The sequence below is a fragment of the Gobius niger genome (genome assembly GCF_951799975.1).
Source record: "Gobius niger genome assembly, chromosome: 18".
NCBI lineage: Eukaryota > Metazoa > Chordata > Actinopteri > Gobiiformes > Gobiidae > Gobius > Gobius niger.
The window spans coordinates 2,778,115-2,802,253 of NC_136869.1; the positions used below are offsets into that span (position 1 = coordinate 2,778,115).

Below are 24,139 nucleotides of genomic sequence, written 5' to 3' on the forward strand. Positions count from 1 at the left end.
TGCGTGAAACTACTAGGCCTGGAACACCTCCCGCTGGAGGCGACCAGGAGGTATCCGGAACAGATGCCCCAGCCGCCTCAGCTGGCTCCTATCGACTTGAAGGAGCAGCGAAGCATCTCGAAGGGTGCGCCCAGCCACCCTACGAAGGAAACTCATCTCGGCCGCTTGTATTCGTGATCTTGTCCTTTCGGTCATTACCCAAATCTCATGACCATAGGTGAGGGCGGGAACGTAGATCGATCGGTAAATCGAGAGCTTTGCCCCGACTCAGCTCCCTCTTCACCACGACAGACCGATACAGCGACCGCATCACTGCTGACGCCGCACCGATCCGTCTGTCCATCTCACGCTCCATCCGCCCTTCACTGAGAACAAGACCCCGAGATACTTGAACTCCTCCACTTGAGGTAAGGACTCCCCACCGACCTGTAGACACCAGAGTAACGTTACTTTAAAGGGGGGGTATTATGCTAAATCGACTTTTTCAAGCTTTACATCATGTTATTATGTCACTCCCTCATTAAAAACATGCCTGAAGTGTTGCCTTGGCACATTCACATATTTTTGAGTAATCTGTAAAAACTCTGATGGCGGCCATTTTAGGGATAGGTTTGCCTGAGTCCTCCTAGGAACGCCCCCACCTCCTGGAGACGCCTCCGAGCTTTCGTCACCAGCCGAGTAACCGACCACTGCTCCTCAGCAGAACCCCCTCCCCACTGATGCCACAGACAGCGTGTGGAGGGGGCGTGTCGGAAAGGCTCAGAGGTTCTTAAAGAGACAGAGGCCTATTTCAAGACATTCACTACGGCCATTTTGAGAGAGACATTTTATACAAGGCAGTTATTCTAATTTACTGCATTTACAGACCAACAGAAGGTTTGTCATCATTGTAGTGTGATATAGACTGGTGCTATGTGATTGAAAAAGCAGAATACCCCCTCTTTAAAAGAATTTCACTCAATCAAATGTGAAAAGTAGAGACACAAATAATTACTCAAGTACCGGCAAGAGTAAAACAGTACTTGGAGCACTTTGAGTAACGGAGTAACTGCTTGAGCGTCAGATTTATTTCAGCGGCAAAATGAGAAAAATAAATACATAATATGAAAATCGTAATATTTCCAGGAAAATGCCAATAATTCTGAATAACAAGGTACACAATTCATTTCATTTTTCATTTTTTTTATTTATTTCATTCAACAGCAGCATTTAGCATGAATGAAAAGGAGCAGAAAGAAGTAAAAAACTTATGTCTGCCCCTAATCAACACAAAATCATTTACAGTTCCAGTTCATTTAAATGTTAAATGCACAAAAGATGAAATCCTGGTCTTTTTGTTAAGCTTTTGTCACTTAAAGATGAACTCACAGTCAGTACATGGATAGACTCCTCTGCCAACAGTGTTACAGTAAACTGGTCTGAACCGGAGAAGGTGAGGGGTTTTTCACACTCTCCGTCTCCTTTCTTCGTCTCTAACCGTGCACTCGATTTCCTGAATCAAACCACATCTGCATGGACGCACTTTCCTTTGTTATTTGATGCTCTGCTTACATCTGAAACATGTGAAAATATGAAATGTAATTGTATTTCTAATTTTGCAGGTAATAAGACTGGGTTGTTCTAGTTTAGGGGTATTTTTTTTAGCCACTGCCAAAATCCTTCACTCTCCATAAAGATAATAATCTGTATTGTTACTGACTTCATTGTGGGAGGAAGTGACAAAGTGACAGTAGGCTCTACCAATTTGTATAACAACAAGAGTTGACCAAACATAAAGCTATAGATATATATAACGTAACAATGCAGAATCAACATTCATATTGTGTTTGCATTTCAGGGCCTCATATTACTATTATTTACAAATAGCAATGATTTTGTTGTTTTTTCTGTCAGTCAGACCCTCCCGTTCAGCTCCGCCCAAGCATCCTCTTCTGGTTTGTGGTGAAGCTTATTTCCACTTATGTCACAGTGATTTTAATGCGCGAGAGAAAATGGCAAAGAGGATTTGGCTGTTTGTGTTTTATTTGAAACTGTGCAAAATAATTCTAACCAGCTCTGCCCGAGGTGAGTAACTCTGAACTGTTCATTTGTTCGGTCTCTTTTTGAACATTTGAAACACAATGACGAAAGCTTTTAAAAATGTGAGAAGGATTTAATAATATCTCTGAATTTCAAAGTGTTTCCCGACAGTTGGACAATAGTTTCCTAAAGCTTTGGCTATAACATATGTTTTTTATTAAATCAAAGTTCAAAATAAACAGAAAGTTTGACAGTTTCACTCCTCAGTACTTTTCTGCTCATTGTAGTTTCCATTTTAAAAGGATTTTTTTTTTTCATATTCTGTACTTGATACCATATAAAAAGAAATACAGTGGTATGCATACGTTTGGGCACCCCTGTGACTGTTTTCCTTTATAAATCATTGGTTGTCTGGATAATATATTGCAGATAAATATATCATATAGGAGACAAACACAGTGATATTTGAGAAGTTAAATAAAGTTCATATGATTTATGGAAAGTGAGTAACGAAATTAGGAATGTTCATAAATTTAGGCAACCTTTGTCATGTTATACGTTTGTTAAGTGTGACGTCACGACTTCCGCTTCCGTCAACTCAATTACTGTAGACTAGGCATTTGCGCAGACAGGTGGTGCTATGTGTCACCTTCAGCTTCATTCCTGGCACAGTAAGTGGCTGGACAGGGGATGGACAGACTCCCATGGGGATGTTATGCTTTGCCTCCTACAGACTAGACCAGACTGGTCTATCTTCTGTGTGTCCTCCTGTTCTTTGTAATGTTGAAGTTTCTATTTCTATTTTACGTAAATGTATATCCTCTATTATAAATGGAATACAACAGGACATTCAGTTAATGTTCAAATGTAGAACTGCATTTAAATTTGATAAAGTGTTTAAACAAGTGCAGACTTGTTTTCATATAAATTATTCACAAAAATTATCTTGATGTATCACAAATGTGTCCTCAGAGGTGGTGTCCTGCAGCCTGGGGCAGAACTGTGTTCTTCCCTGTGGTTATGAGGGACAGTTGGACCAGGTCCACTGGAATCGGTCTCCAGGAGACTATATTGTCCACGTGTACGTCAACGGCAGAGACGAGCTGAGCGCCCAGTACCCGCTGTATTTCAACAGAACGTCTCTGTCTGAGGATCTGTCCAAAGGAGACGCCTCTCTGCTGATCTCTCAGGTCACACTGAAGGACCAGGGCACATTCAGATGTTTCACCAGCTCCAGCCGAGGAAAACAGAGACACAGCCTGGAGCTCACGGTGTTCGGTGAGAGACGCTCTGTCTGAACACATGAATGACTGTTACTACTGCCACACAACCACAGTACAACTGATACTTTCTCTAACTCTCCCTCAGCTCCAGTGCTGGAGGTGTCTGTTTCTCTGAATGGGCAGCAGCTTCTGTGCAGATCTGAGGGGATCTACCCTCAGCCTTCAGTCGTCTGGACTCCCTCCTCTGAGCACAACACCACAGTGTCTGAGCATGGCCTGTTCTCTGTGATCAGCTCTGTCACTCTGTCAGACACTGAGGACAAATACATCTGTAACATCAGCACTGCACACAGCTGGAGGAGCAGTGATGTGAAGGTCAGAAAACTGACATATGAGATAGATACATGGTCTTCACATCAGGAAGGACTTTACACCTGTCTCCAACAGACTGACTCGGAGTCAGTGATTCTACGGCTCAAGGTCGAACGTAAGTCACAGTTATGTCATTCCAAACAGATCAGGCAGGATTTTAACTTTTCTTTTTACAGGGTCAAACATGTGGTGGATTTTTAGCAGCATTTTCTCCTTTTTTGTCATGATTGGGGTTAGTCTATTTTTTGTCGCTTAATGAGGGTAAACAGTAAGACATTTGTTTCAGCCTGGAACTTTTCTTTTTCAGGGCTGTATCGGCTGGATACACATAGACATTTTAAAAAAACGACTGAAAGAAAAAGAGGGCATGTATAATGATCTTCACAGGTAAGTGGGGGGAAAAAACACACGAAAAGTGTAACTGCATTGTTTTTTATCAAAAAGTGAATTTGATAACTTGATAACTATTTGATAACTTTGACTCTTTCGACACCTCGTGCAAATTAAACAACAAAACAAACAACAAATTCAGTGTCACTCTTAACTCTATTGTTCATATTCATATCATATACAGTAAAGGTAAAGGTGCTTTATTTGCCATTATACACTAATAACAATGTATTAATTTAATACACTAATACATTGTTATTAGTGTATTAAACACTGATAACAATCTGATATACAAATTAAGATAAATTACAGCTTGCACCTAGAGGAGAATGTCCATGTTTTGGAGCCTTGTTTCTCTTCGACATGACTCTGAACCAGATTCATGTCCGAGTCAGAATCATGGCTGCAATGTGGGAATTGCCACATTCAGGTCATGTGACAACTAAGGTGATATCTGTATAACAATGTCCATTAGACATGGTTATATGCTTGTAACTTTTTAATATATTTATATTTTAAAACATATTTGACACAAATATTATACATACACATGTCATTACTGTCAATTGTTTCTACAACAGTTAAAAAAATAAAAACTATAAGTTAAATGATGGAAATCTGGATTTGTTCTATAACAACCTAGTCCATGAGAATAAGAAACTAGTTTATAAAAATAACCCTTGTACTAAATTACTTTTCAAATATGCATCATCTTTACATCAGTTATAAGTAGATTAAGCTTTATATGTTCTGATAATATACTGAAATGCTCAGTAAATACACTTATTTACAGCCAATATCAAGAAGTTCTATCAAATATATCAAGAAGAAGAACATCGAACCAAAGTACAGCTGAACATCCAGAGGGACAGGACGGGGACGAGGGCAGTTCTCCCGCTGATGCGCCTCAGGTGAACATTTACTTTTTTCTTCAGCTGTCACTCTTCTGTGGAGAAACATCAGAGAACTGACTGAGTTTTCTCTCTGCAGGGTCCAGCTGTGGTGAGGTACAGTCCTGCCTCTGGACAGGTTCACATAGAGGAACACACACACAGCTCTCTGTAAGTGAACTCTATTTAAATCTGACAAGAGCTTTGAGAGAAACTATTCACCATTTCATTTGGTTGTATGGGTATATATCTGTATGTGTTTAAACTGACTCTAAACATAAAGATCCAGATTTGACATTATTGATCTGTGATTGTGAGTTCATTAACTTCATAAAGTGATTCTGAACTTGTTAAAATGTTTTATTTACAGTGAAATAAATGAAGTCAATGATCCACAAAACACAGAACAAGACGAACTCATGTTCAACCATCGGGGATCTGTGGGAGACTCAGGAGGTTCCACTGACGTCCAGCTGTGAGACCAGATGCAGTGACCAGAAAGGTGGAAAACTCAGTTCCCAGTCATGCCAAAGCTGCCCTGGGGTAGACTGACGGAAGCAAGGCGACCGGTCTGCCCCATCGGTCTCTCCTATCTCCTCACTGAGACGTGGTTCATTCCAAGCAGCACTGAGAGCGTCTCTGATGGCAGCCTCACATTCATGTCCTTGAGTTTTTCCTTGCGCATTACAGACTCTCGCAGCTCAATCTAAAAACTTGATTAACCCCATTCGTGAGCTAAACAACGTTCGTGTCCCGAGAGAAAGAGAAGCAGCTACAGCTGGTCCCGCTGTGGCACAGGTCGGTACTCGCTCAGCAGTAAATGCTATCGAGACCAAAACAAAAGCACATGTTCACCCCCCACAACCCCTCTCCCTCCCCCTCACCGCAGAATCTTGTTCGAGAGTCTGGTTCCCGCCTAATAAGCCAAATCAGCTTTGTCACAGTATGTGTGGTAATGTTCCGGTCAAAGTTCACACCTACCCACGGTGTCAACAAAGCCCATTAAAACCAGACTATCATAGTAGAACAACCGGCTAATTAATGACTATTAAAGTGGTTTTACGGTGATATGCAGGTTCTCATTCATTCTCCACTGCAGTGTGACTGTCCACGTGGGTTTAACCAGTCCATAGTTTTGCTCTATTCACGAGTGCAACAAAAGAACCTCACAGTGTTGTATATGGAGCCACCATACATACTCATCTCATTACCTACTGAAAGAAAAGATCCAGAACATTGTGAGTCGTGACGAATGGATTAAATTAGTAAGTTTAACATATAGCTAACTAGTTATGCTAATTGTAACCAATGCGTCTATTTACTTAATACAACAACTGTTTTTTATTTATTTATTGGTTTAGCAAGGGCCACTTGTGTCCCTGTTTCTTATAGAATTCTTCTTCTTCTTCTTCTTCTTCTGTGACTGTTTAACGGCGGATGCAAACTACCCTAGCGCATTACCGCCACCCACCAGCAAGATTGTGTTTGATCATCATCATGGCTTACAACCTAAAAAAAAAAATGCCCTGAATTCTGAGCCAACACATGTCTACTAGTAAAATTTTCCCCACATCCCTCTATTTTTCTCCTAATTACATCCCTCTCTCTATTATATTTGCTTATAGAATTCTTTTAAAACATCGATTTTTAGCCATAGTGTTGTAGTGTAGGTTTGTCTGTCCTGTTTGTTGCTGCTGTGGGCGTGGCATTGGCTTCTTCCCTGATGGGTGTGGCTGCTCCTGCTCCCTGGCTGGCTTATTGGCGCACCTAAATCCACTCAACTCATAACATGCAGTATGAAAGCGCAGGCTCTCCTTCACTTCTCTGCCAGATCGTCAGTCTACTTCAGTGAGAAGACTTCTCAGGCCTCTTCTGTATTTGCTATTTTTTGTATACAGATATCTTGCTAGCTGTTTTTTCCGCTCCTCGTCAGATCCTCGTGCCAGTTTGCCACCAACCTGCCAGAAACTCACCTGCTCCACTCCAGCCTCCACCATCTTGCATGCTCCAAGCTTCCACCCGCCTTCACCATCTTGTCTGCTCCGCCCAACCAGCCATCTACCAGCTTTGTAATAATAAATCTTGTACTCACCATCTCTCCGTCTTCTGTTTGGGTCTGCCAAGCTTAGATTGTAACACATAGACTTTAAATAATCAATATCTGTGTCAAAACTCGGTCACGTTAACAGTTTGGGATAAGATCTGGGTAGTCCTGACCTTTAACCCGGACCAGCATGCGTTGCGCTACATGAAGTGCCGAATCCGCGTATTGTCTGGAGTGGCAAGATCTGAAAGTGTCGTGGTTTGGAGGTGCGAAGGTGGAACGAGGACCCAGATGCAATCAGGCAACCAAAATACTGAAAATAAATTTAATGGACAACTCCAAGGACAAAATGCAAAAAAAAATAACTCACTAAACTGAACCAGGACACAGACATGAACGACAATGATCCAATAAAGACAATGGAAAACAGAGGGGTCTCAATGCACAAGGAACAGGGAACAGGTGAAACACATTAGGGCGGGGCAGGTGATCAACAAAGGGGAAGCAAATCCCAAGAACAGAACAGACAAGTCAAAATAAAACACTAAGGACAAGAACACTAAGCAAAATAAAGGGGGAACTGAACATGACAGACAGAACCGCGACAGAAGTGTAAAATTGTGTGAAAAGACTATAGTCTGCATTAGAAACACAAGAGGGCCTGATGTCTCATTTTCAGTTATGTCCTTTTGTTTTATATTGTAAGGAGTTAATACAGATGCAGATTTATTATGTTTTATCACTTTTGAGAGTTCTGTGTTTTTGAACTAAAGAGGCGCAGCCTGTCTGAGGCGCGAGTAGCGGATCTTTCTGGAGAAAAGGACTGGAGGACTTCTTGGGCCTTTCATTTGTACTATAGGCACCTTCTACCTTGGGGGTATTGCAGCTTATTTTGAAAGTGACCATCGAAAAAATATCTAAATACCATGCTCAGTGTGGGGTCCCTTTACCCCTGGTCGGAAACCTCTGCCACAGAAGGTGCATGGTCTTGCACTCAAACAAGCTCAGTTAGATCTAATTGTGTCACTGTAGCGGGAGATTTAAATTTACTTCAGTTCAACTCTACACAAAGTTCTGATCACAGGCTGTATTTTGTGTTCTCCTTTCACAGTTTGAATGCAGACTAATTCTGTCTCTGAGTGTAGCAGAGTGCTAGCCTGGCTAACACCAGACTAAAATCACAAGTGATATTTAGTCTGGGGACCACCAATTCATTTTCTCGTAGGAGAGGTGTGGTTTACGATCGTCCATACTCGTTTATTGGGCGATACGAAAAAAAAAAAAAAAGTCTCATGCGTCTGCACGAGGCCACAGCCAATCGTATCATCGTATGAGATGACGTATGACGTACCCGCTGTAAACTTTTGAGCTAAATTATTTAGAACAAGGTCTAAAGCTTGATCAAAAAATACCATTGCGTCTGCTGCCGTCATGTTGGATCCGTAAATAAACTTTTTTTTTTAAATCCGTAAATAAACTACAAGCTTCCGTATATCGAATAGGGCGTCATCGTCTTGCCGTCCCTCCTCGCTCTGTGATTGGTTCCCAAATCCACCGGAAAATTTGGGCCATGGTCCTCAGGCTGTTGTGCAGTTCGAAATAATTCGAGCGCACACAGCAGCATGGCGTTAGCCAGGTTAGCAGAGTGCAGGGAGTGGGTGTTATTTTAGCGAGAGGAGAATGTGATCTCACTCAGAAACCGAGGCACAATCATCCTCATCTTAAATAAATGCCACAGGTGCAGCCAGGAGACGAGGTAAACGGCAGAAGGGAGGATGAGGAGGGTTAAAATTTTGGATAATCTCAGGTCAATGTCATAAAATGTCTTCTACTATTGACAATGTACTGTATTTTTGACATGCTCTTTCTGTCATGTATCATTAGCAGTATTAGTGTTGCATGTGTTAAGCCATGATCTGAACTCAATGTTTTGTTCTTTTATTTATAAGTAGAATGTTAATACAATGTTTGCAAAGTGTTACGAGTTTACTGCTCTTTCCAGAAATTAAGCTCTCTGCTGAAATGTCTTGCGCAAGTTAAACAATGGCTCGGTGCAAATTCCCTACAACTAAACCCCTGATGACGCTATTCCAGGGATTCACCAGTATTTGGGCAACCTGAGTCTGTCTGCTAAAACAAGCCTTTGAAATCTAGGCGTAAACTTTGACAAAGCAATGTCCTTAGAGCATCACTCTAAACTGCTCACAAGGACCAGTTGTTTTTACCAACTGAGAAAAATCTCTAAACTCCATTGTGTCCAGAGATGATCTTGAAATGATTATCCACGCCTTTGTGTCTTCCCTTTTAGACTATTGTAACAGTGTATTCTCGTGTCTGAACAAAAAGGAGCTGTCTTTTCAAGATAATGGCGCTGACCTTCAGAGCCTTGCATGGTCAGGCTCCCTCCTCCATTAGAGACTTCTTGTGTCCGTACACCCCCTCTCGGAGGCTGAGGTCTCAGGATCAAAACCTTCTCATGGTCCCTCGTACTCGTTTTAAGACCAGAGGAGATCGCTCCTTCCAGGTGGTCGAGCCGACGCTCTGGAACGATCTTCCGCTTTCCTTGTGCTTACTTGAATGTGTTGATGTTTTTAAGAGCAAACTGAAAACCTACTTGTTTCAGAAAGCATTTTAAATTCCAGTGGAATAAGGGTTGTTTCATGACCACGTTTTTTGCGACTGTAAAGGTTCTTTGTATTTCTATCTTGTATTTTTGTGAAGCACTTTGTGACTTTTGTCTGTGAAAGGTGCTATATAAATAAACATTACATTGGACTTGACAGAACAGAGAGGGTTGTAAATCTGAAGGCAGACGGGGAGAAAAGATTTACATGTTTTATCTTTTATAGCCTTCATTGCACGACTTTCCTTCCTGCCTTATTGGTGTTCGTGTTCTGGATTTGTTTGCACTGACAACACAAAGAGGGCAGATTCAACCTGCTGTGTAAACAAAGGTGAACTCTGAAACACCTCAACGACATCTCAAAGTTATTTCTCCTGTACGGCAGAAAAAGGTAAGGTGATACTTTTTCTACTTGCGTCAGCAGGTTTAGGCAAAAGCAAATTTCTCTGAGACAGTCTTTTCATTTGGACTCAAAAGTGAAACAAATGAACAGATGAGGTCATTATGAAAGGATGAGGCTTTGGTGTAAGTTTATCAAATAAGAAAATCAATCAAAGTTATAGTTTAAACGAATGAAAGCCTAACTCTTGCCACATGTTTCTCACAGCTCCACACTGTAGTCAGTGGTGGTAATATTATAGCCACAGCTGCCCTGGGGTACATGGACACAAGTGAGGTTGCCAATCTGCAATCACTGCCAAGCCAACTACTACAGCATTTGTACTTCTTTTTACCATATGGTATTTTTTACTTACAGTGTAATATAGTAAACTATACTCTTATGAGAGTTTAAAAAATATATAAATTTACTTGTTCCACAATCTTTAAGTGACAAAGCTTCATTTGACACATAGAATAGATGGGGTTAGTGTTTCATGTACTTTATTCCTCAATATATATCTATATTTTCATATTTTTTTCTGCCATGTTTTTATTTTATACTAGGATAAACTTTATTTTGCTTGATTTTTGTTTCTTTTGTTTCTTTTTTTGTCTAAGTCCATGATAGAAAAGAAAAACATGTCTAAAACTGCATAAGTTATCATTTTTAAACTTTGTTGGATACGCCGTGACGTTGGATACGCCGTGACGAGGGCACGCATGCGCCTCTCTCACACGGTAGATTCATTTCCGCCAACCATTTCTTTTGTCTTTCCAAAGCATGATGAGGCGTATTTTTGGTCCGTTTTATCTGGTGCTTTTGTCATGTTGTGGTTCTGTAGGTAAGTCCAGTCTGGTTTTATTAAGAGATTCAATAAAATAGATCGAGTCTTGGATGCACAACCTACCGAGTCGGGTGTCGGTGAGCGGCTACTGTCGCTAGCTACCATCAGGAAACACAAGCTAATACACGTGCTTGTCATATAAGTATAATATATATATATATATATATAAATATATATTCAAATCTCTGTCTGTCGTTCAAGATCATTAATGGTACTACAGCTCCTCCATTCAAAAAGTTGATTTCACTGAGCTCAGACATTTGGAGCCACTCGGTCGACGGTTCGGGGCAGCTCAGCTTTCTCCAGCGTGGCGTCAGACGGTGGAATAATGTCGCCAACAGAGCTGACCACACTTTTTCACACCAGGCCAAAAAATTGCTTATTTTAAAACAAACTTGTTCCCATAATGTGATTGGTGTGTAGCAAGAGTGTGCAAATTAATGCTTTGGAATGAATTAAGTGTGTGTTTCATTTTAATGCTGTTTTGGGGAAATGTGTTATAAACATGTGCATTTATTTGTATGACTTTGTTGACATCAGCCTGCAGGTGGAAATGAGCACAAGTGCTACACCCTGGTACAAATGCATCTCTCCTCTTCGAGGTTAATGTATATTGTAAACTGTCCCTGTTCAAATAAATAAATAAAATAAACCAAACTAAATATCATGAAAAAGTTCACTATGCAAAGTGACATATCAAGCCTTTATTATATATCCATTTTTAAAATGGATTTTTGATTTGGGGTTTTTACAAGCTGGGCAATAATAATGGAATTAAAGGTTCATAGAAGATTCTTAAAGGAGCTATACCTGATTGTACAAAGAAACAGGGTCACTCAAATTTCAAATGACTATTTTCTGGTCCAAACTCATCTCAAACTTTCCTAATGCATTTACAACATTCGTCACAGGGACTGAGTTTAAACCAGGTTTCACAACTTTCAGGAAAACTGTCCCTTCACTGTAAACAATGCCTACTAGCCTGACATTTTATGACTGTTTAAAAGGCTTTAAAACCAGTGGTTTTTGGATAAATGTCTGCTTTTACCATGTACTAAAGGACAAAACAAATTTTCTTCCAATAAGAGAAAATAAAAAATCAAGGAGAGCTCCTTTAAGGAACTGCTGGGAGTCATTTTTGACCCTACTTGTGGAAGAGTGGGGTCGTGCTAAACAAAAACTGCAATTTCTTGCAATTAATGAAAACATAAATAAAAATGCAAATGGCCTCATGTCACAGGAAGGAAGGAAAATGTACCTCACATGACTTTGAAGAGCCGACATTAAAAGTGTATTCTGATGCACTGAGTAAAACATGCTATGCAATCGTCGTGTATTTATAATGTATTTATGATTACGCACACAAAGGAGAAAATATTTTTACTTTCGGTTTCGATTCACGTAGACAGTCATGGGTGGACCTCTGCTTGTTTAAAAGGGAGCATTAGGGTCATTTGGAAGACTTTAGAATTTATACATTAGCAAGTGGAAAAAGTGGCACATTTGCGAGATTTAATAGTAATACATCTGCACATTTTTGAGCAAAAAGCAGCAAATGTGCCTGAAAAAAGCGGCTTTTTTCCTTCATGTTTCCTCATAAATTAGCAATTTTTTTCTCGCAAAATTGCTGTTTCTTTCCTCACAAATGTGTGTGTTTAAAAACGTCATAGATTTGCCACTTTGTTCTCTCTAGATTTGCACTCAGAAACTCTGTCGTACAAATCAAAAATGTCAACAAGAACAGACTGTCTATATATAGGTCGGCAGTTCTCAGTCACATTTGCTTCGACTTACTGAAGCTACTTTAACTGCAGTTTTTGGGGAAGGTTTTTGTGCTCCACCCAGTAGCTACTATCTCCTTGTTCTAGCGTATTTTTATTTGTTTTTTTGAAGTAACTGTATGCTTGCTGGAGTAAAACATTGGGTTTTGTTCTCCCTGTGCCTGTGTAGGTTTACTCCAGGTGTGAGTGTGAGTCCTGTGTAGTCCCTATGATCACAATCATTGATGCTTGCATTAAAATGGCCTCACATTGTAATTCTGCATAGTTTTGACCTATTTTTATGAAACTCTGCGGCCCTCTGTGGTAAAATATGTTTGAATATTTCACCCACTCTTGCTCTCTTCTTTCAGATGTTGACGTCTCCTGTGTTTTTCGGGAGAGCTGTGTTCTGCCCTGTCCCTTCACTCCTGGAGATGATCCCATCATTCAATGGACAAAAGAACCAGGGGATACTCCTGTTCATAATTATTTCAAGAATCAACATCAGCTTCACCTCCAACATGAGAACTACACAGGCCGGACCTCTCTGTCTGATCAGGGCATCCGCACCGGAGACGCATCACTGCAGCTCCACAAGGTCAAAGTCACTGATGAAGGAAGATACAAGTGCTACGTCAGCACCGTCACACCAGACAACGCCGAGGAGTCTTTTGTTAACTTAAAGGTTAATGGTGAGTAATAGGGCAGGGGCGGGCAATACTTTTTTTTTTTACAAGGGGCCACGTAAGAGGTTTACACGACCTGTAGCTAATGCAACAAATGTTCTCCAGTTTTTCTCTTTGTGCTTTTTACTGATGTCAGTAAACATCAGCCCCGCTCATCTGCCTGAGCTGATGTTTGTGGATGTAGCATCTTGACTCCAGTGACTGTGGAGATGCTGAGTTTGAGATACACCAGCGGCCCGAAAAACAAAAGATGTACAAACCCATCGCTGTGAATGACTGACTGTAGAGACCGCAGTTACTCAACCCACTCACCTCCGTCCCGCATTGTTTAGCGGTTCTGGAGTCAGGAAGATGGTTTTGTAAAAAGTAAAAACAATATAAGAACGATACGACAGACATCTTTTCTCTCTTTTTTTATGTTTTTATAATATCTAGTTGATAATGCCTCAATGTTTTCATTAGAGTAGCTTCAGAGGCTGCAGTTTTGACCTGCACTAAATCAACTCACAGAACTGTTTATTATGTGTGCGTGTGTTACAGACATGAATGTGTCCTGCAGCTTGAATCAGACGTGCACTTTACCCTGTTCCTTCCAAGGGGAGTTTAAAGAGGCTTATTGGAGTCGTGAGGACAGCCAAGTACCGATCATTGTTAAACCTCCAGGGCAGTGGCACCTGCATCATGACTATAAGAATATAGTCTCGATGCCTGGAGGTGGCGCTGCACTGGAGATCAGAGGAGTTCAGCTGAAGCATCAGGGCCCGCACAGATGTTCTGTCACCTCCAGCACCGGGAAAATCGATCGATTCGTTAACCTTAATGTGCACGGTGAGTGTAAGGTTTCAGTGTTAAAGAAAACAGATGAGGTCAGGTCACGCTGGGTGGCACGGTAGTACAGCGGTTAGTGCTCGTGCTTCACAGCTAGAAGGTCCGGGTTCAATTCCCACCTGCAAGGCCTTTCTGTGTGGAGTTTGTATGTTCTCCCCATGTCTGCGTAGGCTTCCTCCGGTTTCCCCTACCACTAAAAACATGTACAATAGGAAGGGATCAATTTGAGAGTGCACATGGGGGACGACGGATGGAAATTAGCCCAAGGAAAAGGAGTTTTGTTATTTAAACTGGCCCAAGCCTCGGCAGACTTGTGGGGAACCTCGTACACCTTCAGCCTAGTGCTCCAGCTGCAGCCCAGTTAAAACCTTTGGGCCAGTGATAGAACACTGAGGTGTGGATCTGCAGCGCTAGAATAAGGCTGGTTTAAAGAGGCCCTGAAGAAACAAAATGCTGAGATTGTTTCCCTCCCTCAGATGATGCCGCTCTGTGTGACTGCATGAGACCTATTGTGGATAAAACTATTATAGCAGTTCTTTGAAAAATAATTATAGTCATTCATTTATTTTTAACGGATTCTCGGCTTTAGCTAAAAGTAATATTAAATCAAATGACCTGTATGAGCAGTATCTTGAAACGTTTGTTTTCTTTCTGATGACGCAGTTCCGGACAAACACCGTCAACGCTGGTCACTGCTGACTCTGATTCTGATTCCTGTTGCAGTAGTGGGTTTATTCTGCTACTGGTGGAAGGTACGTGATGTCAGTTTGATCTTTCTCGGACAGATCAAAGTCAGGCTGGTCGGGTCTTTTCCTCCTGCAGTATTTAGAAAAAGCATCCGGGAGCCTCCTCACAGTTAACTCCCATGAGTTTGGTGTCAAACCACGTTCAGCCTCATCAGTTCTTTCTCCGTCTGTTCTCTGTGAGTCTGTGGGATGTTTGTATTTATTGAACATTTGATTAGTCTTTTCTTTTTCAGAGAACAAGATCCAGCAATAAACCTCAGTAAGTATTTTTCATTAAGACCATCTTATGCACTCTATGTAGAAATTCAACAAATACATTTTCACCCCTGTTTTACTCCTGATACTTGAATATTGGCCTGTATACTTAAAATAAATTGTAAAAGTTTAATGAATGATAATAAAAGATTCTGCTTTGTTTTGTTTCTTCAGCAGACCTGTGGTGGAGCCTGAGGTACCTTTGAACGATGCCTTTGAGGACCCTAAAGCCAATCGTGATGATGAGAGTGGAGTCAACACAGAGCTGAATGAAACCTCTTGTTTTGTCTGTGAATCCACTGATTTTACAGCCCCTACAATCCTGATGTAAAACCAAAGTGAACCGACAGAAGAAAAATGTGTTTAATGAGAAACTGTAGTGTTGCGGTTTCCTTACTGTTACTGGATTCTACATTTTTATACTTATGCCATTTCAATGCTTTTTTTTTCTCTTCTTCTCTTCGGTTTTATAATTTACATGTTTATTTGGGGAATTGTAAAGTTTTCAATTACTTAAATTGTGTTTTTTTAAATTACATTGGGAAATACAGGGGGTTAAGTACAAAACCTACACATCTATGTATCTACATTTACTGTACATATCCACCTTATTCCGCCCCGCCCACTTTCTCCACTTTTTGCGTTGTCTTGGCACTTCCGTTGTACAGACACTTCCATGTTTAGTCGATTGATTTGTGTAAAATGTCCGATGTTCATTTGCACCGACATGTCGACACTGCAGCGTTTCTCTGTGCGGCCTGAAAACGGCTTTGTTTTCATGTAGTGAGTGATTTTATGTGGACTTCTCCGGCCCCATGTTAACACATAGGAGAAAAGGGGCGGGCACAATTAATGGCGGCGCCCACGCGAACGTCCGGAATAAGGTGAATATGTGGTGGTGCACAAGAAGGTCCTGTGTTCAATTCCCGCATTGCACGAGGCCCTTCAGTGTGGAGTGTGTGTGTTCTCGATGGATGGATGAAGGAAGGACAATGGATGGATGGATGGATGGACGGAAGAAAGGATAGGGGGAAGGAAGGATGCATGGATGGATGGGTGGATAGAGGGAAGGATGGATGGATGAAGGAAGGATAATGGATGGATGGATAGTGGATGGATGGATGGATGGATGGATGGATGGATGGAAGAAAGGATAGAGGGATGGATGGATGGATGGATGCTGGTTGGGATGATTTTGATCTGTACAGCACTGTCAAGCATATTGTGTTACATCTTGTATGAAAAGCGCTTTATAAATAACGTTTGATTTGATTTTGAAGAAAAGTTTTATCAAATATAACACATTTGTTTCATTGAGTCAATGAAATAAAAACAAAGTGATTGTCAAATGAGTGTTAACATTGTTAGATAAACACCAAGGAGATGCTTATATACACACGCTCACCCGCCCTGGACTTGGCCCCCACCATCATTCATAATCAGACTGTTGAAAGAGTAAATCATTTTAAATACCTTGGACTCACTCTGGACAATATGCTTACCTTTGATCAACATGTTACAGACATTCACAAACGGTCCCAACAAAAACTCTATATCATCCGCAAACTCCGCGCTCTATGTGTTTCCCCACACCTCCTGCTCCTCCTGTACAATAGCATCATCCAACCCATCCTGCTCTACTGTTCCCCCTGCTTCTTCAACATGCTCACCATCAAAAACAAGAAAAAAATCACCAAGGTCACACAAACAGTCTCCAAAATTATTAATCTCCCCATCACAGACCCCTCTGTCATCAATAAGAAAGCAGTCACACGCCTCGCACGAACTATAGCCATGGACTCCGATCACCCTCTCCACACTCACTTCGTCCTGCTGCCATCAGGCCGTAGGTACAGGACGGTGGGAGCGGGTACGCTTCAGGAAAAGTTTTATCCCCTCCGCCATAGCCGCATTGAACGACCTGTAAATGTCTCTTTTCATAATGAAGGTTACAGACTCCTGCTTTAAACCAATCAGCACCAAATCAACAAAAAACATTTCAAGATTTTCTTCTATAGCCGAGTTGTCAAAAGTGTGATATATGGTTTCTGATATTTTGTCCCAGCTCTAATAATGACCCTCTTTTTTAATCTCACCCCTTCCTGGGCTCTGCAGCTTAACCCCCCCAGTGGTCTATATTTCGTTAGCCTGTGAACATACAGCTTTAGTGGTGCCGACAAAGCCTTTGGGAGGAGAGACTCAGGCTTCTTCGCTAAGATATTATTGTAAAATATTTTGGACTCATCTTAAGAAAGCTTTTTTTATTTCAGGAAAGTGTGCATAAAGTGAACTGGGCTGACTGAAATGCAAACTTTAATGCATTTCTTCTTCTTCTAGTTTTTCAATCAAACATAAACAGGCAGGAAAAACATGACCTAATATCAAACCTCCTGATAATCCTTTTGTTTGGATGCTTGATTTTAAATGTAGTTTGTTTTCTGTTCCTCTTGTGGCCGGTAGAGGGCGCGCGTCGCCACCTGCAGATACAGTAAAAGTCAAAACACGTGAGTTTAAAGCATTGGCATTGTCACTACACGAAAACCTTTTGGAAAGACGTATCAAAATTCATCTACAACAAACTACATCTTTACCTAAATCTATTGTATGAGCAAATCATCTTTGGATGCTTCAATAGAATACAAGATGAAGACAAAGAATTTCTAGTAAATCTTTCATTACTGTTTGAAACATTTCATATTCACAAATCCAAATTTTCTGGCAGTAAACCTGTATTCACCGTGTACCAAAAGAATCTGACCACATACTTGCATTCTCTGGCCCCGATGGAACATTTGATGGCGATCAAAACTAAAAAATGTGTGCGAAAAGTTTAACATTAAGTAAATAGTACGGCTGGTCATGATGTGTATTCAAAAAAAACAAAGACAAACATGTAACAAAGTGTTGCATAACTGTTATGCTGTTTCTTGTTTCGGTACTATATTTTGTTTTGTCTTGTACACCCCGGCTATGTTTTTTTCCCCCTGTAAAAAGAAGGAAAAATAAAATGTATGTAAAAAATACTGCAAAACTACAATAACAAAAGTGTGTTTAAAGCTTAAACATGGTAGGAGGTGGGCGGGCTCGTAGGAGGTGGCGTTTTGAGCCTCGAAAACTTTCACTTTCGAACAGTTTCATATTGACATTCTGCGAAATGGACGACGCACCTAAACCATAGGCCTTACGCACTTGGTGCAGGTCCATTGACCTATTTGTGCGTAAAAGATTCCTGCAACACAAAACAGTCTCCCTAACAGTATGGATGTCTGTGGATTTATCCTGATCATCTCTTTATCCAGTTATTGTGTCTCAGCGCGCGCCACCGACTTCGGTAAGAGCTTTTCCGTCTCAGTTATAGATGATGTACAGGATCATAAAACCGCTCTTTAACCCACGTTAAACCTTATATAAAACACACAGCGGCTCAGTGACATAAGTTTTGGCTTGTTTAAAATGTATTTTCGTGACTTAAGTAACTACTCCCTTGTAACATGATAAGGAAGTTGATCTTATGAGTTAACCCATAACAAAGTTTGAAATGTAAACACATTAAATTAATAATATTCTGCAATAGATAATTTTCTAATGATATAATCCACTTCATTACTGTAGATTCAGAGGTGAAAAGTTACAAAGTAGCTGCTTCTACTCCGTTACTGTACTTTAGCAGTAAGTTAGTTAGTTAGCATTTATTTTCCTAGTGATTTTTCACTTTTAAAACATAAATAAGAGCCTATAATGTAATAAGAGCTGTTGCATGTGTGCGCTCAGTATGGAGCAGACATTGACATTAAATACAACATAGAAAAGCATTGTCATGACAGCCTGGAGCAGAGAGGGCTCCAAACTGACATTCCCTGACTTCTTCTTATTAGGAAATAGACTTCATGCTTTATGGACAGGCCAACATGCTGATCCGCAGGTTTGGAACGTGCTTACCACCTCTTTCAGGCGTACTGCACTCCCATGTATACTGCTCACCTGTGGAGGTGCTGCTAAAGGAGGAGTATGCATAAGCTAACTCTGGCACATAATAATGCCAGGCGGATGCTGCTGAGGGCCCCACGATGGAGCAGTGCAAGCCAAATGTTTGTAAATGTGCGTGTGCCAAACTGCCCTGCTGTTCTGTGAAATCTCATGTACAGGTGCACGTGCAGGCTGTCGAACTCGGGGACCAACCCTGGACTAAGCTCAGTGGATACCCCTCTCGTATATGGACTCACTGACTGTTGAGCCTATACAGGAGATAAATGTATAGATGGTTTTCCGTTCCCATGATCCTCTGCGCCGCGCCGCCATTTTGTGTGGCGTTCGACAATGTTTATGCACAACTTGCATGCACATTTAATGAATAATTGTGTCTACTACGACCTTTCTGTAGTCGCTAATGTGTTTTATTTAACTCACAATGAGCCATGTGATGGGTAGGCTAACATAATCATTGTGATGTACTCATGCACGGTAATCATAACAGTAAAACACGTAGGCCTGTGCACTTAAACTTGTCCATCGAACCAAACAAACAGCTGTTAAACAATGAGGAATGGCTGTATTTATAACGTGTATCAGTGCCAATCTGTGCTGCGTTTACCTCCTGATGAACGAAGAGAGGAGCAGCGGACGACTCGCTCTCGCCTCCCCGGCCTCCTCCTCACACTCTCCCCGGCCGCAACGCGCTCTTCCCCGGCCTTCTCCTCACACTACCCGGCCGCCTCTCGCTCTCGCCTCCCCGGCCTTCTCCTCACACTCCCCGGCTGCCTCGCGCTCTCGCCGGGTCTCACTTTACGGGGACTGCCTGTGGTTCCTCCGTCATTTGTCAGAGTCTCATTTCTCTGCTAGCTGCTAACTGTACCTGGTTTGCGTTTGGCAGCAGCATGAAAAAATACAAGTCTACTATGAGCTCATCGTAGACTTGCTTTATTTCATGCTAGCAGCTAGCCCCGTTGTCAAATCTGTTTGATGCCACTTTTTCTCTTTTATCTGTCAGATAAAAGCTGACAGACCCTGGCAAAACCAGGGAACATCAGCCAAGGCATGAGACTCAGACACAGACACAGAGCGGAATAAGCACAGGCTGCCCCGTAAAGTCAGACCCGACACTTGGGACGAGCGGTCGGCGGCCATAGTTTAAATCTCTCGTACGAAGGTTTTGATGTTTCTGTAACTTATTGATGAATTACTTTTGGGATATTGAGACGTTTTCTCTTCGTCGTGTCGGGATCAGCCCCACACAACACAGGTGTGAGCACTATTTCTTCACCATATTATCAATGATCCGTAACACAAACAATTAGACCCTAGACACACAAGATGGCGCCGTATGGAACTGTGTGGGAGTGTGACGTCAATGGAAAACTATCTATTGTTTTTATGTGTGTCTTTTCTTTTAATATGGACCATCTTTTAGTGTCCGGAATAAAGCCAATAATAATAGTAATACCGATTCTAATTGGATAATATTTTTAATCAATAAGTACATTTTTGATGAAGTACTGTAGTACTTTTACCTTACTTTTAGTATTTTTTTTGCCTATGCATCAGCACTACTGAAGTATTAAAATCTAGTACTTTTGACATCTCAGATTTAATGAAAACTAAATGTTTCTGAAAACGAGCCTTAAGTGAAAATTAAACCTACAAATTGTTGGAGCTCGACGACACTTGAAACCTTTATTTTGTTTTATTGTTATGATTAGTTTCATTATTCTGATCTTTCTCTTTCAGATGAGGAGGAAACATTATGTGTTTATATGAAGAGCTGTGTCCTGCCCTGTCGCTTCACCCCTGGTTCTGGTCTTGACATCGAATGGACAAAGACAGAGCGAGATCTGATGGTCCACAGTTTTCATCAGGGTCAGAACCAGGTTTTGGTTCAGTATCCGGACTACAGAGGCAGGACTTCTCTGTTTGAAGAGGAAATGATCACAGGAAATGCTGCACTGCTGCTTAAAGAAGTCACAGTCAAAGATGAAGGACGGTACTTGTGTTTGGCCAACGGTAACGTGACTTATGTCAACATGACGGTCTATGGTAAGAAACATGTAGATGATGTTTTCACCGATTTGACCCGAGCACATTTAAGAAAACAAATCCAAACTATTTAAATCAAATGTCCACTGAGGCCACAGCTTTAGAAAGTAAAAAGTAAACGTCCACTCCATTAATGTGTTTGTGGTGCTTAAAGGCTCAGCAACATTTGTGTCTTGATTTCAAATTAACAACAGTCGATTCAGTTATACTGACTTATGTTAGACTTCTGTTGAGAAACAAACTAAAGACACAAACTGCCCTCATGTGTCTGAGTGTGAACCAACTCAACATGTTCTTTGTCTCTTTGTCTCCAGTTTCAGAGGTGCATGTGAACTGCAGGGGTCGAAAACTGTACTGTCATGCTCACGATATCAACTGTCGATATTGTACTGTCAGCACTGAACACAGCACGAACAACAAGACGTACGAGGAGACAGGTGAGTGTTTCATTAAAGTAACAAAGCGAAACAATTCTAGAAGCACTTTTTCAAATCACATTCCTACACTCACACAGCCACTTAAAGTGCTTATGACAGGTTTTCATGTTTTTATTTTTTATTATTACACTGTTTTGTCCAGAATTTTGGACTTTCTGATTTAAAATGTGGCTTAAACAAGCTATTACACGTGAATACAGTATCTGTAGTAATTACATCTGTAATAATTACATCTGTAGTTTCCCCGTGCTCCCTCCGTGTCCATGAGACACACTTCTGTTGTTTTTGATGGTAAAGTCAAATCCAAGGAAAATTTGTGGGTCAAACTGAAAAAGACTTGTCCTGGTCTTAATCCAGATGGTGGTGCAGACTTTGAAAAAGACTCTGGTAAGATACACAATTACTTGTTCCAAAATCTATTCTAGAACTTAAGTGACACTCACTCATGGCCCTTGTTTACAGTTACAGAACTTCTACTCCCCTGTCTGTCATGTACACTTAAACTAGTTTAAATGTACAAAAATAAGATTAGTCATTTTTATTGCTGACTGAGAGCAGTACACAGTAATGGTGTAACAGTAAAAGTAGCTAGTAATATATTAATGATCACCCAAACAATATCCTTGGACTGTCATTCACGCACAAAACTCCAACGTATAAAACAAAAACAAATCATCCAAAATCACGGGCGACACACTCCCAACAGAGACTCTGTCAAAGACACGTCACACAGCGAGTGTCGAATATCACCTCAGATCAAACACGCCCTGCTCACCACCTGGTCACACTCATGCCCTCTGGGACTCAGACAGATTTTGTTATGACCTAAGCTTGGGGACCCAAAGAGTAGACGGAGAGAAGGTAACAAGATTTATTATAACAAATAGTAGGAAAGCTGGTTGCTGGCTGGTTGGGGGGCGCTGGGGTTGTGGTTGTTCTGAGCAGGTCACATGGTGGAATCAGGAGTGGAGCAGGTAGGTAAGGGCTGGGGCTGCACGAGGCTGGTATCCGGAGTGGAGCAGGTGAGTGTCTGGCAGGTTGGTGGCGAACTGGCACGAAGATCTGACGAGGAGCAGGAAAAAACAGTTAGTAAGATATCTGTATTCAAAAATAGCAAATTCAGAATAGGCCTGAAAAATCTTCTCACTGAAGTAGACTGACGATCTGGCAGAGAAGTGAAGGAGAGCCTTCATACTGCATGAGTGGATACAGGTGAGCCAATTAGCCGAGCAGGAGCAGCCACACCCACCAGGGAAGAATCCAATGCCACGCCCACAGCAGCAACAGACAGGACAGACAAACATACACTACAACAGATTTAAGAACAGTTTTTTCTCTACTGCCATACAGACACTAAACAAATGCCTACAGTAACTGTACCTAAGTCTGCTGTCTGTAATGTTCATCTGTGTGACTGACACAGGACAGATGTGAGCATGATGTGCTGTATCGAAAACAAATTCCACCAACTCTTGTGTGGCCAATGGCCATTAGTACATGATTCTGATTCTTCTGTGCAGATACTTCTGTTTAACCTAGACTAAATATTTGCCCTTTAGAACCATAAACAATAATGTTAATTTATCCCATAAAACACTATATATTTTACATTTGGATCATTTATTTGAGCTGAAACAACCAAGTCACTTTCTGTAATGCTGTCCCTGAACCAACAGTCAAAACTTCATCTCTAAAGTTTTTTTTTTCTTCAGTACCTGCTTTCAAAATGTTTTCTTAGTTGATGCCATAGTGGTATTACAGTGTCTTGTGTTTAACATCAGAAATTCTCTCTTTGCAGAGCGGACCTTTGTCAATTCGCCTACGTTTTGGGTGATCATTTGTTGTACTCCTTTTCTTGGTGCTCTACAAGTCTGGTTCTGCTTTATGTGCAAAAAGAGAAATAGATTCCAAGTCATATCTTCAAAATTTCAAGAGATGTGGATGGAAAAAACAGATGCTCCTGGGTAAGTGCAACTCATTTGTAAACAGACACATGGTTAGACATGAGTTTATCCGGTTGTTTTTTGTGTTATTTTGACTGTAAACTGCAGAGTCTGAACAAACATGGACAAACTCACTGTGACACAGTCAGAGGAGGCGCAAAACAATCCATTAACTAAAACAATGCTCTATATTACTCACTGATTATACTGAGGGATATTAACTTCTCCTTCTGCTACTGCCCTTGAGCAGCTCTGGATTAAATATTTCTGCAGTTTGAGTATCTTTTGTTATAGATATGTTTGAAGGTATTAATTATCCAAAATGTTGGATTTGACAAACAAGAGACATCCAGAAACTTACCATCCATCCATGCATCCATCCATCCATCTTCTTCCACTTTTCCGTTGCCGGGTCGTGGGGGCAGCTGTTGGAGTTGCCTCAATCATACTGCATCCGCCCCTTATGGCTCCTCCTGCAGGTGGTGGGTCCACAGAAGGACGGACTCACGATTAACCGGGTCTGTTGGTCTCTCAGTTATAAATCTGCAGATAAACCGTGCTATTTTTTCTGAAACTGACTCCAAGGATGTGATGTGTTACAAATGTTAGTGTCATTTCTGTCACCAGCTCCACTGGATCTTCAGAACTCTCCCTGTACCACAGACTC

General features: G+C 41.2%; 1 protein-coding gene across 1 annotated transcript in view; it reads left to right on the forward strand.

The window, feature by feature from the left end:
• Positions 1 to 24,139, forward strand: part of LOC306977781 (hemicentin-1-like) — a gene marked incomplete at its 3' end in the record, with an annotated part of 211,392 nt that overhangs the window by 71,511 nt on the left and 115,742 nt on the right. The window contains exon 3 of the mRNA XM_079576223.1: positions 12,919 to 13,239. Within this exon, the coding sequence (XP_079432349.1) occupies positions 12,919 to 13,239 (321 nt within the window). The remainder of the gene's footprint in view (positions 1 to 12,918; positions 13,240 to 24,139) is intronic.